At 39.5% G+C, this 17,432-nt stretch overlaps 1 protein-coding gene across 2 annotated transcripts in view; it reads left to right on the top strand.

Moving 5' to 3' along the window:
* Positions 1-676: 676 nt before the first annotated feature.
* arhgef12a (Rho guanine nucleotide exchange factor (GEF) 12a) overlaps positions 677-17,432 on the top strand; it is a 44,331-nt gene continuing 27,575 nt past the window's right edge. For both annotated transcript variants that reach the window (XM_080888278.1, XM_080888279.1), the window contains exon 1: positions 677-2,041. In XM_080888278.1, the coding sequence (XP_080744404.1) occupies positions 2,010-2,041 (32 nt within the window). In that variant the 5' untranslated portion in view covers positions 677-2,009. The remainder of the gene's footprint in view (positions 2,042-17,432) is intronic.

Raw genomic sequence — 17,432 nt, forward strand, 5'->3', positions numbered from 1 at the left:
AGCACAGCAATCACACAGTAGCGCAGTAGTTGTGTATTTAAGCAAGGTAGTTGTGTGAGAAAAAGGTTAGAGTACAAGCCAGACGGGAATTTGTTTATTAAGAAAGATAAAATTATGTACTTTGCATTGATAAATATGACTCACCACAACCTTAATGGGACAGATGAAGTTTTTTTTTTTTTATCATTTTCATTTGATGGTTGGTTTTGCTTCCAGTAATATCACATGCACAAAAACTGGAGTCGTATAAATGACTCTTGGACTGGAAGGTTCAACACTTTGCATGAAATGCATGAATAATTTATTGTGTCAGTTTCATGAGTGCCTTTTGCATCCATATTTGACTTTTACGGCACACACAGTTACTTGAAGCACTATTGAGAAGGAGACTGACTAACATGAAGATATTCGTGTCTATACATTTAAAAATGATCAAATTATAACAATTTTTTGGCCCAGTGGCCATTATTTAATATCCCTGCCAGCTGCACACGCCATTGAGGCGCTGTTTGTTATATTCACAGCCTACTATAGTTGCATCATACACGAATAAATTATACATGTTTAGTATTACTGTTACCAGTAGTAGTAGTGCTTGCTGTCGTTGTTACTCGTTTTTCAGTAGTGGTCCCTGATATTATGCTGAAATAAATTCTCCCCGGCGGCAGGAAGTGGTTAGTCTCTCCCAACTGCTAGCTAGGGCGTTGCTAGCGGCAGAAAGTGGGATTTTTTTTGGTACCTTTCCTCAAGTTATTCTCTCGAACAAACAGCGTTGTACGTTGGGAAAAAATAACGTTTAATGTTCGCTACAAGTTTCAAGCCCCTCGACGCTTTTTTGTCGTTGTTTACACGGGAGCGGTGGTTACTTTCTTTCCCGTTAGCTGGCGGCCACATAGCTAGCCTGCTTTCCATCCACGGGAATTCTGTCGAGAATTGACGATTTCTTTTGGAACATGGAGTCAAGAGACGCTGTGCTGTGCTAACGGGCTCCGCTGCATTTTGTTTCCTCAAGGAGTCTTTTTGAAGGACATAACGCGAAGACGTATCGCAAGCCAGTGAAAATACACGAGGTTTTTGTGTATGTATGTTTCGCTCGTTGGCCGGCTCATTGTTGTGAACGGGAGTTTGCTTAGTTTGCACTCGAAACAAGAGCCCACGAAGCAAAGTTTTTTGCTGAAAGAGCTCATCTGTTTTGTTAGCTGGTAGCTGGTGAGATTCAACGACTGCCAGTTTGCAGTGAGAAAGGATTTTTTGGGGGGGAAACCTATGTGCTTTTTTTTAAATGACCATTTAACTCAGTTCGTTTCTTTTTAATCAAAGCGGTTTGACGTTAGCTGCAGTTGTTTTGCTAATTTCTAACACGGGTCGTTTAAACTCGGCATTGAGCGATTCTCCTGGTCACGGGAGAGTCGTCCCCACAGCCACAGACAGGCATTTCTTGGAGCAGGGAATACCTAATGGGACTGGAGGAATTTCCAGCATCTTCACCGATCATTTAGACACCGAGGCCATTCGGCCGAGCTGGGTGTTGGCAGACGAACTACATCGCAGGGCCAAGGTGTCAGGAACGTTGGGATACGCATTGTTTACATACATCATATCGGCGGAAAACTGGGATGTGAATGCAAAGGAGACACACGAGGAGTTCGTACATACACGACAACTTGTGTCAGCTGCACCAGTATATTTATTATTGTTGCCAAAATATTGTTTATTACGGGGTAGGACTGCTAATTCGACCAAGGCCCCGATTGATTTTTATGATCTGCACTGTAGATTTTTTGCTGTCATTTAATTTTAACAAGAAGTCCTGGTTGTAGCTTAGGCTCATCTGGTGTTTGGAGGTGCCTTGCAGCAACCTCACAGTGAACTGATTCCCAGCATCGTTCTCAAAATCCCTGCCTACTCCAGACGAATGCCAGAGAAAGACGCTCCAGGAAATCGCCTCATCACACTCTGGAAAATGTTAATAGGATATAATTTGCTGCAAATCTAGAACCGGAAGCCCAATGAGTGACACACAGCCCAGCTTCACTGACAGGTACAGTAAACAACCACCTTTTATATTCTGTTAATGCACTGTTTTCACCTTCAAAGTAATAAAATCATAACATTTTTGTGAAAGTCCCTTGATACGGTTGATCTGAAAACGTGTTTTACACGGTTTAGGTAAAACACTGACCTATGTAGATGATGCTCGGTAATAACTGTTATTCAGTTACTAATGAAGGACATCAGATCTTGATGGAAACTGCTGATCTCAGCATGGATAATGGAGTTCTCTGTAGACTGTAAAATACTACTTATGGACTGGATGAGAAGGACTTCTACTGTTTGTGTGCTAGGGAACAGTCATCCAGTGATCCCTGTACACCTTTCAACATCACTATTACCCCTAAGCCTTTAAAGCTAAACCTCTCCTACACCTATTAAAACAATCTCTGGATTTAGACAAAACCCTAGCTCGGAGAGTAATCATCTTATCTAAGGCAGTTGTCACCTTAAACTAAAAGTTGGACCAGCTGACTAAACATTGTGTCACAGCCTTCAAGAATGCAGCGATGGATGTGTCCAAGACTACCCCAATGTATGGACACGTGTGTCCATCACTGATTTCTGCATTGCATCATGACAGTGGTTTTCGTGCCTGGACAATAAAGAGGTTTTTGTTCTGAAATGATGTTCTCTGGCAGTAAAACAAAAAGTGGAGCTGTTGTATTGCATCAAACCTTCCCACCTGAATGTCACATACCTGCAAGGAGAGAAGGAAGGAGTCAGAATAGAAGGGGAGCTTATTACACCAGGTTGGGATATGAAATACCCTCATGGCTAGAGCTAGAGGGAGGCGAAAGCCCAGCCCTAGTTTTTTTTTTTTTTTTTTTAATAAATATGACACCCCCCTCCCCCACTGCACTGATGGCAGCAGTGGCTGGCACCAACTGCTGGCCTGTACTTGGAATTATTGTTCTGTATGTATGGTCTGTTTACATTGTTTTCCACAACAGTTGCTGGTAGTGACTGCACTGATCAATTAGGTTTTTGGTTTGTTGCTTGCTCACTCTTGCCTTATGTGTGTCTGTATTTCCCTGCTTTTGCCTTCGCTCCAGCCATGTGTGGTGTTGTGCAGTTTGTTTTTTTGCTCTGTTGGCATTGGTGGGAGGATGCATTCAGTATCTATTGGGGTTGGGCTGCCAGCCGGTGGGTCAGTTTAGTGTGCAGTTCACTCTTTGTCATAGTGTTCTGCTGATCTCCACGATTTTCCCACACCCCTGAGGCCCTCTCGGGAAGTGGTACTGAGGGGTATACTGCAAATGAAGTTCAACACAACCAGGCTTTCTTTGCATTAGCTGGCTGGACAAAACCTAAAACCCCAGCTGGAGATAACAGGTATCACAACAGTGGTTCTCAACTTTATCTCTTAAGCAGAGCTTTTTGCTTCATGCTCTGTGCTCGGAAAAGCAGTGATTCGTGAGGCATTAGACCCTTTTTCTACACAAAATGACCCCTATGAGTGACACTTACTTCAGTCAGAGATGTTATCATTTGATGATGATAAAATGGTGATTAAAACTAAAAAGAACAGAACATTAAAAAGATAATACTAAAATGCAACGAGATTAATACAGTAGAAAACTGTTAATTTGGTGGTTTTTAGTGCACAGTAAAACAGTTTAATTCAAGTTATTTATTTCATCATCAGACTTGGCAGCAGATCAGAATCAAGTAAAACAATATTTAGACATTTTCTCCATCACCAAATTAATGCATGGGCATATTCAGTGACAATATGACACACAGTTTGCACTTTATTCAGAAATTTAACAGCGCATAACAATCCTATTAGCAGATAATCTATATTGTGCTTAAGACATGCTGTAAATGAAACAATCAGTGGAACCCTGGCACTTTGACTTTAAACCAAAACTCAGAAGATGGCCTGGTCATAAGCAGACTTTTTCACCATGAGTTACCACAGTAATTTAGCCAGGTAAATAGGAAGCTACTTTTATGACACAAACCTTTGACTTGAAGAGTTAAGCTTCGTAATACACCCCCTCCAGTGTCATTACTAGTAGTAAAAAATAGTCAGTGTTTATCACCCAGGTATTTCAGGTACTTTCAGGGAGGCTGATTGGAGTGTGATTTCACAGCAAAAGTTTTAACCTATGTCTGTAATCAGTTTTCAGCTGACAAGCCTGTCAGTAATCATTCAATATCATTGATTCTTACATAAATATGCTCTCAGTTGTGAAGCCAGTATCAGTCACAACCTAATAAAGGCCAAAGTTTTCACATTGTGACATAGCCATCAGCTGAAAACGAGAGATGTGAGATGTCATGATCAGTGAATGTCTGGTAGTTTGCCGTGCTAAAGTCTTTAAAGGGGGAACGGTTAACTATATGTCAACATTGATATATTTCTGTGGGCTAGTTGAGTAATTATATCACCACTATTTTTAATAACAGGACACTGGAGTTGATATTTGCGTCACTGCAGTGAAGTTTGTTTCCTTATGATAAATGTTTTCATGAGCAGTTCTGACAGCCCAGTCTGCTTGTATGCGTCTCCAGTATTTGGCATCCCTCCCCGATAATGCACCATGCCTCTGCTCCATCTAGTCAGCGCTGATACTGAGGAAGCTGTGTCAGCTGCTCTAAACCGTGCATTAAAATGAATTTCCAGCAGTCACTTAAAGCTCTGATCATAAGTTTCCAACTTGGCAACAGAGGAAATGTGCATTTCACCCTAACATGTAACCTGCAAATGAAAAGACAAAGTCCAGCCTTTTAGAAATGTTCTTTTGTGGTGGAAAAAAACTTCAGTTCAAGTGACAATCAACATTTGAAATGAAGCAGGTTGCAGGCTGTAGTTTGAGCTTGCAGGATTAAAAGCTAGTATAGCCTGTAACATCTAGGTAAGGGCGGTCAAGCCAAATAAATTTAAACAGTTTTTCCTGATATGTAATCTTGGTAAACATTTTCTCTTGAGGTCACCTAGGTTGTAGTAATAGATGATGATCTGAGGGTTAGATTCCTTTCAAAGAATGTAGTAAATGAGTATTATTATTATTACATATTTATTTCCCGTGCTGTAGTTTCATGTGTACAAATGTACACATCCATGCACGCACTTTTTCACTGTTTGAAATGAATGTGTGTGTTAGAGAGCATACAATTGACACAAGTTTGACACGTATCTTTCGTTGCAAGTGAGTGAGGCTTGTCTGCTGGCATTATGTTCTCTTCATGCTCTGGACGGGGTAGTAAACTCTCCAGTGTGTCTCATGCTTTCTTCTCATTGGCAGTAGTTATCTCTTTTAGGCTTTTCTGTTTGTTGCTTTGCTATGCTGGTTGGATTGTGCTGTGTTACTTTAAGAAGTACACCAGCCCCTCTTGCAGCAATATATCGCCACCATGCTTTGTGGTTGGGATGGCGTTGCAAGCGTCATCTTTAGTGCTTTAAATATAATGATGGTCATTATGGTCAGACAGTAAAGTTTTTGTTTCATCAAACCAGTTGAAAGTATGTTCTTTTTGTGGAGTCACACATTGTAGTCTGTCTTTTTTGGGGGCAGTAGTTTTTTGCTTGATGAGCAACCTTTCAGGTTATATTGCTATACTTTATCTATACTGCAAATGAGTGCTTTTGTCCAGTTTTAATGCAAGTTGCTTATTATTTTCCAGGACTGATTTTCCATTGTGCATCAGACTTTTTTTGTTTTACATTCATAAGCAGTAGCTACATGTCCCAGTGGTCCCCCCTCGCCCCCCCCCCCCCCCCCCCCCAATCAGATTTGATTTCTTGTGTCCCATGATGTTGAGCAAAGAGATCTCAAGCAGAGTTAGAAAGTAGAGCTCATCAAACACAGCAGTGCAATAAATTTTATATTAATAGAGCATTGCATCAAGAATTGGTTTTGATTGTTTTATGGAGGTGATGATTCATTTCAGTGGAAGATTTGGAAGTTGTAGTTCATGGTTGCGCTGTATATTACACTAAAAGCTGTTTTTTTTTTTTTTGTTTGTTTGTTTGTTTGTTTTTATTATTATTTGCTGTATTTTTTTGTTTCGTTTCTGTTTTTTACATGAATTGGCTGAATGGCTAACACATCCACAGGAGAAAACGAGAATCAATTCAATGATGAGCTGAAGTGCTGCAAACACTTGTTTTTAGATAGCTTTTGATCACATTTAAAAACTAGGTTGAATATTTATTTCTAGTCTAGTGAGTCTTGATGAGCTTTTTTTTTTTTTTTTTTTTTTTGGATGGATAGGAAAAGAACATTAATATAGCCTTGCAATTGTAGCTGTGTCTTCAGCATCTGCACCACACTGGCATGCTGCTTTACATAATCACTTCTGCAGCTGTCCTGTATTTTGTCCTATGTGAGATCTGGTGCATTTACCCCATCTTCTCTGTAATGGATTTAAATGTCCAGTGCTGATTAACAGGCATGGCTTCCTGCTTAAGGGAGCTCAAATACTGCAAAACCGACAATACCAATTATTGCTCTGGTCAGTCTTGTAAGCTTGATTATTTAACAAAAATTTTCATTACCTAAAAAGTCATACATTTGTTGTTTTAGAAAATGTATATAGAAAATGAAATACATTTTAACAAGGGCTATTGGAGGACACAATGTTGACAAGTTGGACCAGATCATAAAACTCACCTCTCAAGGCTTCCTACAACCTCTGTGGGTGCTGACAGGGGCAAAGAAAGGCCCCAGGCAAGGCAACAGCAACTAGCATGGCGGTAGTAGGGCATTTAACATAGAAGCCCACAGCCAGCCTTTGCAGTGATTGTGAAAGCGAAGAAACAGCAATCTGGAGGCAAATGATTCCATGGGGTTCACCTGTGAAAACGTGAGTATTAGTTTGTCTGGATGGGACAGGATTCTCTTTTCGTCCTCATGACTGGAGCTACATTAAACAGCAAGTGACTTTGTGCTGCTTTTTATTTTTTTAACCCTAACCCTCCCTAAAAGCTCAAAGCACAGCTGTTGCTAAGAAAAGGGGTGTGCTTTGTTTGGAACACAAGAAAAAGAGCTTCTTAGTAAAAAAAAATAATGCAACAAAGCAAGCCATTTATCCGGATTGTTTTGTTTGGGTGCACGTTAGAGTTAGCATTGAAATTGTTTTTAGGTTCAATTACATGCTACATGTTTTGTTTTTTTGTTTTTTTTTCCACTTTGTCCCGACCTGGGATATCTAGCAGTCGTGCAGCAAAACCAAAAGATTACTGAATTTTTCTCCAGAATGATAGCAGCGCACACAATGTACCATATAAACCACCTAAAGTCTTCACCAAACAACTGACCGTATTCTTTGTTTTGGTTATTTATATAATGTAAATACGGATCTTAGGACTACTGCTCACACCTGGGTGTCACTTTCGCAGGCACACACCAGCTCTGTTCATTCTCATCCAGCTCTGTTTCACTCTTTTTCAGCCATAATAACATGCATGTCTTTTTACTTTTGCTTTAATCAACCTCTGTCTCCTGTCATTACTACGTTTTATTGTGGTCCATGTTAGAACAGAGAATATTTTACTATTACACCAAAGTACAAATAAAAAGTGGTAAGGTGAAAACTGCAAGCCAGTGAAATTGTCTGGGTCTTTTTCATTACTTTTTTAAGATTATTAAGAATTCTTCTTATCTCAAGCTAATAAAAGGAAAGAAATATATCTAGGAAATGGCACGAAGAAGACAGAGGGGAATGAAAGAAGCAGTGGCCCAGGGGTGGTGATGTTGGAGGGTGGGTGGAGCCTGGATATTAGCTGGGGCTCTTGAGCATTGAGAGAGTTGGGGGGTCTGTCACCCAACTATGTGATGTTGATGCATGTGGACACCCTCTACTGTCCTGCACCTCCTGTGCTGTTAAGCAGAAGAGCTTCAGGGCTCAAACATTACTTTCACTTCATGAAAGACAGGATCACAACAGTAAAGAAAAGGGGGACGAGGAAACAGAGCTGTCTTACCCAAGTGTCAAGTTCTCACATGTCCATGTAAGGGCTTTGTGGGCTTAAACTAGGCTGCTGCCTTCAAGCTATCTGTGGCAGTGAAGAAGCCATACTATTATGCTCAGCGCTCCAATAGATTTGAAGATAAATTGCTTTTACAGTATTTATTTCTCAGAATGTCAAGTTGATAAAGAAATTATAACTTAATTTCTAGTACTTTTTGGATCCAGTCTTTGTCTAAAATAACCGGAAATGGATAGTTGACATTAAAGAGCAGCATCCCGGCTGTAGCTCATTGGATGCATTTTACTTGCCATGCTGAGAGTCCTCAGGATGGAGATGCTCTAATTGAATGTTTTCTGTGTTTGCTATGAAAGGCTGTATTGTAGAGAGAGCCAGCAACATGCCGCTGCACTGTGATTAATCTTACACTGCCTGTTTCAGCTGATTCAGAGATGACTCAGACTGACACACGCCTGCTTTCTTTTCTTTCTTTTTGGGAAGGGGGCTGGCTACAAGAACCATTGTAAAAACACAAGTTGAATTACCTACCCACAGTTTTTTAATTGGATAACATTTCTTTGATAGCAGATAGCCAAAACAAAAAAGGAAAGGCAGGACAGGGAATACGTGGTGATACCTTTTCTTCAGTCTTCTGTTTATATGTTCTTGTAGGCCAGTGAATATCCCTAGGATAGACTGTTTCCCTTAGTGACAAATTATTTTTGAAATTATCTTGCTTTTCTTGGGCTAAATTGCTTTAATGAGCATAATGTCCTTGAATGAATATTTTATGATCTTCAACCTGAAAAGATGATTAGCGGGGGGAAAAATAATGTGTCATCCGCACATTAAAAGTCTTGTGAGTTCAGAGAAGTTGCTCATTGATTGGAAAAGTTTGCCATTTGTTGTATTAGGCCTCATAACTTCAAGTGTTTTGGCAGAGTAGCATATTCAGCCACCTTCCTTCCTTTCCCAGTGCTCGAGGACAGCAGACAGCATAGCGTGAAGAAATGTCTATCCCCCCGGCCTTCATGTCAGGAATCCTGATGAGGTTTATTGGGGCAGAAAGGGCACAGTTTTCCCCCTGAGGCTGTAGCTTGAGCTCCAAAGCTATTGGTCTTGTCTCTCCAGTACACACCACACCTCCCTTCCTGTCTCCCTCACTCTCTCTGTCTCATACACTTACTTAATCCTTTTTTCTGTAAATCCATATTTCAGTGTACAAAGCACCACATGGTAACACTGCTTAGGTCACATATTGAAAGTGACATCATTGCATTTGACATGAGGTTAGGGTGAAGTGCAGACAGTGGTTTAAAAAGAGAAAATGATGGTGTGTGTGTAGAGAACCTCTTTGTCATTGGCAGGGAAGCATAGGGAATGACGTCAAGCAGACTGTTTTTTTTTTTGTTTTGTTTGGTGTGTGTGTATGTGTGCACCCAAATTGTGTGACTCAGGTATATAGATTAGATAACAAGCAGTGTCTTTGTGTTCTCTCTTATTGGCCAGCTGCAGGCATGAATCAGACTGTTCACGTGACTGTATTATTACACAGTGGAGATGAAATCTTACTTCTAAGGAGGTGAGGTGGGGAAAAAAGCAGATTTTGCCAGTTTCATAAAGTACTTGGCTGGCCAGTGGCATAATGTAGTACTGATATTCAGCTGAGGACATGGTGCCATCACCACAGACCTGCAGTCCAGCTCTGCCAAATTTTCCAAAGAAATCTACCATCTCAGGGTGTGTAGCTGTGTGATGGTGTACACTTCAACTCCTGGAATTGACACACCTCAGTCTGATCTCTGCAGGCAACTCCCAAAGTGTCCAATCCTACACTAGTAACAGACAGGCACCACCCCTTTTAGCCCCAACAACACCTGGCTGTGCTGTGAACTGTATTGCTTTGCTTCTGGTAGGGGACTTGCATTACTGTAACTTCCATTAAAGGAAGTTGCAGTAATGCAACAGCAGCTTTGTATGACCAGAGATAGTAAAGGTAATGCTTGGTTTATGAAGCCAACTGTGTTTCCTAACTTGATGCATCCTGCCAGATCTTACCCTGAGTTTAAAATGTTTTATTTTTCTCTGTTGGCACACAAAACACATTATAATGCACATCTGAGATAACCTTTAATAATCTCCCTAGGTCTGCTTAGATTAATTCTAAGAGGAACCGAGAGTAATCCGAAGTATTTCCTCTGAATCTTGCATTACTTTGCCTAGTTCCTTATGTACTGTTTCCCTTCCTCTTTAGTGTGGGAGACCTGTGCACAGAAATGGCTGTGCATCAGAGCTCCCTTAGAGCTGTTTGTCCTCCCTCTTTCTCTTCTTTTTCCTCTCTCCACGGGCTGGTCTGGTCCCGGCCTCTCTTGCTGCCACTGTTGCTGCAGTTGGCCCAGCTCTGCCACAGTTTTCCATCAAAACACCAAACCTCAATGGAGCATTCAAGCCCAGGCCCGCTCCAGTGCTGCCCCTCCCTCCTATCCCACCCTGTTCTGACTCTGCCTTCTTTCTCCCTTTCTCGCTCACTGCACAGTTAATGGCCCCGTCCAGGAAGAGGTTCCTCACTTAGACTTTATATAACTGGATCTGAAGTATTGAATGAAGTGTGAGTGTTGTCTGTGAGATTTCATAGGGGGGGAAAAGCTGGTTTTAGCAAGTTGGTTTTGTAGCTTCTCTTAGATCTACATGTAAGCTGTGATCTAAAAATGTTCTAACAAAACCACAATGTAGAAGAATTAAGTTGTTGTCAGTTGTTGTAACAGGATTCACACGGTCCAAGATGGTTTTTTTTTTTTTTTTTTTTTTTTATTACTAAAAGGCTGTTTAGAGTGTTGCATCAGTGTGCAACTTCTGCAAGCAGACTCAGAAGCTGTTTTGTTTAATACTTAAACAGAACCGCATATTTTCTGTTCATATCATGCTGTTCTTTGTATGTTTTTGTACTGCAACCAGTGATTATTAACACTCAACCAGTGATTATTAACACAAGAGTCTTTTATACTCTTGTTTGTTCTAGCAAATCTAAAAAAATGAAAAATGCTTTACTTGTTTTATACAGTCCTTGAAACCTGACATAAACTATTAATGGAGACTTGATAAGAATTAAAACTTTGCATAGTTTTCGTAGTATTATCAGGGGAGGAGGGGGCGTGGAGATTATACACTGCTGATCGGCAAAAGAGTATGTACTGTGAAGTTATGGGCTTTAGTGTATGTCAGTAATACTTTTCACTAGAGCAGGGCGATATGGCCAAAAATATTTATCACGATATATATTTGAAAATTTGCGATAACAATATAACCGACGATATAATTGATGCGAGACAAAATACAACTCCACAACATTACTAGCGCAAAAAGACAACCTTCCATTTATTTTCACTTAAACAAGAAGCTGGTTTTTATGTACATTAAAGCTTTATAAAAATGTAACAGTGCAAATGCAAATTCCTTGCTGAAAGTTTAACCAAAAGGCATTTCCAGTAGAAATGGACTGACATATCCTGAGCATAACCATGTATAATATCCACTGAAGTTAAAAAGAGGTGCTTTGCAACATTAAACTGGAGTGTGCAGTACGCATTTTTCGGACCATAAGGTGCACGGGATTATAAGGCACATTAAGTGAAACAAAGCAGTCAGATAAATCAAACTTTATTAAACTCATTCTTCTTGCTTCCTCCACTTCTGTACCATTGATTCATTAATGTTGAATTCTCTGGCAGCTGCTCTATTCCCATGTTGCTGCAGTATATTAATGACTAACCTCGTATTGTGGATGGATTATCTCAGTTGTTCTCCTGACTGAAGTTTGGTCCGTTTACAGTAGGGCTGAACGATTATGGAAAATAATCTAATTGCGATTTTTTGCCCCAATATTGCGATGCGATATGCGATTATTTTTTAAGGTATTTGTCTTCTGTATTATTAAACAAAGACAAGCAATACATCATATAGTATGGCCAATACTATATTACATTAATTTTAAACTGTTCTTTCCTGGAAGACAGACCTCTGTTATGATGACATGAGGTGATGCATGAATTGATGACTGACATTTTTATTTAACTTCTTCAATCACAACAGTATATTTGAACATACACAATAGTTTATTTTTAGCTTACAAACATCTGAGCATAAAGTGCTGACAAGGAACCCTGGTGTAAACATTAAAATGAAAGTCAGTACAATGTGCAGATTGCAGAAATATACATAAAAAAAATCAGTGGCTTTACCACACTCAGTTTTTCGACATCTGTGAACTACTAGACAGTCATTCAATTAAAAAATAATATTAAATAAATAAAACTAATAAATAAAAAATACACACATCTTACTGATCTCTGCAGTCAGTAACATTACACATAAAGTGCAAACATAATAGCAATTGTATAAACACACACACAAACACGCCTTTAAAGTTTAAAGGCGTGAAATTGGACGGTCTAGTTCTGATTAGCGTCACCGCTGTCTCGGTGGAGTTTAATAAACTCGGCCGTCTGCTTCTTGCTATCTAAAATATAACCAGACACTGGTGTAAATTCTCGACTGTCTCATACTTCTGTTTAATAAGTTTTCTGTTTGACGTTTAGTCAGCTGTGTGAAAACCAAGGAGGAACCCACCCAGGGGATTAATAAAGTTTTATTTTATCTAATCTAATAACTTTAATCTCAGCCAAACCGATTTACTCACGAACAAACAAAACACTGAAAAAAGCCCAACAATAACATTTTTAGGTTGTCTAAGTGACTTATATATTACGTTTAACCCGAGCAGCGAAACTCCGCGGTGATCTGAAAATGATGTGCCGGGAGTTGTGCCGTTCTCGGCCGCATCAGTAACCCTCGAGCTCCCGGCTAGCTGTCGAGCTGGTGGGTAGCAGACACCTCTGAAAACGTCGAAGCACTTTTGCAAATATGGGATATCTTGATAAACCAAGCAGATATTTGATGTTTACACAACTACTTTCTCGCCTGAAAATATGTTAAAAGTTTATTTTGTGACCCAGAAAGATTAGTATGAGTAATTTTAAAACTTAGTAGCGGCCGCCATTGCTGGAAACTGGAGTTTGGCTGGGCCGCGCTATGAATTCTGGGATATGGTAGTAATTTGGACAGCCTTCGGCGCGTCGCTGTGACGTAATCGGTCTACAAATGCGGCCTCAGGAGGATGCAGCCCATGAATTGTATAATATAATCGCAGTATAATCGCAGCCTTTGCGGTTAGAAAATTGCACTTGATCATGTCGCGATATTATCGCAAATGCGATATATCGTTCAGCCCTAGTTTACAGCATCCTGCCATGCGATTGCATTTGTCTCTAACCATGAAGAACCTTCACGTTAACTTTTATAAGTGGAAAAGTGTTAGTGTTCGTCCTCCAGCTTCACTGTTTATGTTATGCTAACATAGCTGTGTCGCTAGCGATCACGTAGCACATCATTATATACCAGCTAGCCCAACTTCAGTAACCCTACAAACGTCACTGCTGTTTAGTTTCCTGTCTTCATTTATGTTGGAAGTGATAGCAGAGCTGTACGTTTGATTTTTTTTTCAGAAATCTCTCAGTCAGAACATGCAATATCATGCTTAGGTAACTAGCGAAACTAGCGAGCTAACTTCCGCTAGCTTCCTGCTAACTTCTAACTCCGTTAAATGTAATAACTTTTGTTTTCATGGATGCCTGGAAGTTAAACTTTATAGTTACACCTGGTAAAGCAGCAATGCTGATCGTTTTATTAAAGATGAAAGAATTTAGACAGTTTTTAACTCTAAGTGATGCTGCAGTGTTCGTTTGACCTGAAGCATACGGAGTTTAGGACCCAGATTACTCCCAGATTTAAGAGCATCTTAGTCCGACAAATATGACAATAACGACGGCCGCTTGCATGTTCTGCAAAAAAATGTGCTTTGTTGTGTATCTGACGGACAAACACCAAACCAGTTCCACATCACGGAAGTTGCACCATTTTTACAAACCAATTCTGGTTCATCTGTTTCACTCAACAATCGGCCATGTGCGTATGAAAACAAAGGCACTGCACATGCGCGTTTTACTCCCATTCTATCGCGATATTTCATTTTCCTATCGTTGCCTAACATTATACCGGTATTACCGTGAACGGTATAATATGGCCCAGCCCTACTTTTCACTACAAACTATGAAGTGAGACCCTATAGTATGAACAGACTTGCAGGCTTTGCAGTCACTACAGTCAGAATCTATGCCACAGCAACCAGCTCTTATCCGAATTTGCTCATTCACAACTACTCTTTTTCCTTTTCATTGTTTAACTCCAGCTAGTACAGATATTGTTAGACAAACCTGAATTGTAAGCCTGAGCTACACTCCCAATTGTAAGCCTGAAACACTCCTAGTGCAGCCAATTAAGATACTTAACTATCCACGTGGCCATGACAATTGCTTTTCTTGGACAGTAACCCTTGGGTTAGTGTTATGAATGCATGCTGTTGTTGTAAATCGACAAACCAAGGTAGCATTGTTTTTGGACCAAAATCCACGTTCCACTTAATACCACTTTTCAGTTTCCCTTTAACTACAGATGTGATGAGTTGAATATAAAAGAAGAACCAATTACACTATTTAATGTATTTCCAGTTTACTCTTTATCTGAACAGTCCTAAGATTACAGCTTTAATCACTTATTAATATTTTTCATGCAGAAAAATATATATACCGTATTTTCCGCACTGTAAGGCGTGCTTAAAATCCTTTAATTTTCTCAAAAACTGAAAAGCCGGACCGCTTGATGGATTGTCTGAACATTATGGCTACCGTAGTCAGGACCCTCACGGAGTAATCTGTGTCCAAAACTCTGTCCATTTCAGGTCCCAAAGTCAAACGAACACTGCGGCATCACTGAGAGTTAAAAACTGTCTAAATTCTTTCATCTGTAATAAAATGATCAGCGTTGCTGCTTTACTGGGTGTAACAATGAAGTTTAACATCTAGGCATCCATGAAAACAGAATTTATTACATTTAACGGAGTTAGAAGTTAGCAGAAAGTTAGCTCGCTAGTTTCCACTTAAACATGATATAGCATGTTCTGACTGAGAGATTTCTGAAAAAATTAAAGCCTACAGCTCTGCTATCACTTCCAACATAAATGAAAACAGAAAACTAAACAGCAGTGATGTTTGTAGGGTTACTGAAGTTGGACTAGCTGCTATATAATGATGTGCTACGCGATCGCTAGCGAGCTATGTTAGCATAACAAACACAGTGAAGCTGGAGGATGAACACTAACATTTTTCCACTCGATAAAAGTTAACTTGAGGGTTCCCGATGGTTATGGACAAATGCAATCTCATGGCAGGATGCTGTAAGTGGACCAAACTTCAGTCAGGAGGACAACTGAGATAATCCATCCACAATACGAGGTTAGTCATTAATATACTGCAACAACATAGGAATAGAGCAGCTGCGAGAGAATTCAACATTAATGAATCAATGGTTCAGAAGTGGAGGAAACAAGAAGAATGAGTTGAGTAAAGTTTAACTTATCTTACTGTTTTGTTTTGCTTAATACGCCTTATAATCCGGTGCGTCTAATGTATGAAAACAGACCCGTTCATCGACAGTGCGCCTTATAATCTGGTGCGCCTTATGGTCCGAGAAATACGGAATATTTAGTTTCTGAAGAGTATATAGAATGAAAAGTATGTCTTTTAAACTCTGTCTTTAGTTACTGGTGTGATTGTAATTTAAATTGGGGAGGGGGTGTTATGGGAACCCCAAAAACTGTTATTTTTATTGGTGCTAAAATGTTTTTATGTGATATTTCCTATCTACAATTGGCATGACGTCTAACAGGGTAGAGCAGGGCAAAACACTGAAATGTAATTATTATAAAAAATTGTCACACTCTATTCTGTTTGTCTTACAGGTATAATAGAACTGTGTATTTCAGTCCTTTTTGCTTGAGACAAAACCAAAATGAGACTTTTAAGCCTTTGTCATTCTGTTACATGTATCGGGTATGATGACTTGTCGTCAGCTATCTAAGTGTTGTAGAAATATGGTTCATCTTACCCATCTTTAAATTTCTTATTTTAAGCTGAGGACACTTGCGCCCACATTGAAACTTTGCAGCTTCAAATTGGCTGTCACCAATTTAATCTTAGACAACAGTCACAGTAGCTCACATGGGGAATGAGTTATGACTAAAGTAAATAACCATTACTTCAAAGATGGATTAGCAGTTGTTATGTGTATATATTGGATTTGTTCCTTCAGCTTTAATTGCATACTTTGTTTGTGGGTTGTTGTTTTTTTTTGTTTGTTTTTTTTTAAACAACCTTTTGACTGTTAGTTTGGGCTAATATGATGAAGCCCCTATCTGTCATTGTCTCATGTCAACTGTACCTGTCCAAAAAGAAGTTTTGGAAAACTTTTATTAACGCATGTTAAACTTCTTTTCTGCATAGGCAATGTTTCCCAAACTTACAGCTACATTTACTGTTGAAAACATAATTCATAGTTCATAATATATACACAGTAAGCCGCTATATGCAAATAGACTTACAAACACTATTCTTACAGTAAAAGTAGATATGCCACAAAACACATTTAAAACTGTAATAAATATCTCTGCACATACCTCGATGCTACAACTCTGTTTATGCAAAAAAATGTTTCTTCTTTTTGGCTACTACAAATCAGATGATCGGCTCATCCTAGGAGGGATCAAACAAGTATTATCTTTGATTCGGTCAAAAATGTATATTCATTATTCCTTTAGTGTCATGTTTCTCGCTTATAATTTGTGATGTCACACAGCAAATTACCAGACAGCCTTTACATTCAGCAGTTATTCAGAAGCACTGTTTCCATAGCAGGCCTGTCTCACTCTCAGCGGGACTGTGCTGTAGTTTTGCTGTGATGCCCGGGCATCGTTGTTATTCCTTTTCTTTCAGTTTTTTTTTCCCCTCTGCACTGGTTGAGTGCCAAAACCAATGTGACAACAGTGCTCACATCCACCCAGGCGGAAAGTTGTCCTTAGATGGAAAGTTTTTATTTATTTATTTTTTAAATTTAGCCTGTGTCTATTTTTATGATAACTTTGGAAGCATTCGTTTGTAAATGACAGAACCCAGACCTTTAAATGGTTAGTTGTAGATTTGCTTGCCAGAGGCAACTAGGGATGTTTAACAGTCAAGCTCTGAAGTGGTGTGTTTTCACAAACTTAAACCAAAAGTGTGGCAGCTTCAGGATTCTGCGCAGCGGGATATTTCTCGATTTAGGAATAGTACCTATAATTTAAAGAATATTAGTTGGTTTGATATCCTTAAACTTACATAGTGATCCCCCATTTTGTGTAGCATATAGCACATGCGAAGTTTTGTTGTCCCTTTTAAAACTTGCTGTGCCACTACTTCCTTTTACCACTTCTCTCTTGTTTGTACTATTTCTTGCATATTTTTTCACAACTACC

Source organism: Rhamphochromis sp. 'chilingali', assembly GCF_963969265.1.
Source record: "Rhamphochromis sp. 'chilingali' genome assembly, chromosome: 8".
Taxonomy (NCBI): Eukaryota; Metazoa; Chordata; class Actinopteri; order Cichliformes; family Cichlidae; genus Rhamphochromis; species Rhamphochromis sp. 'chilingali'.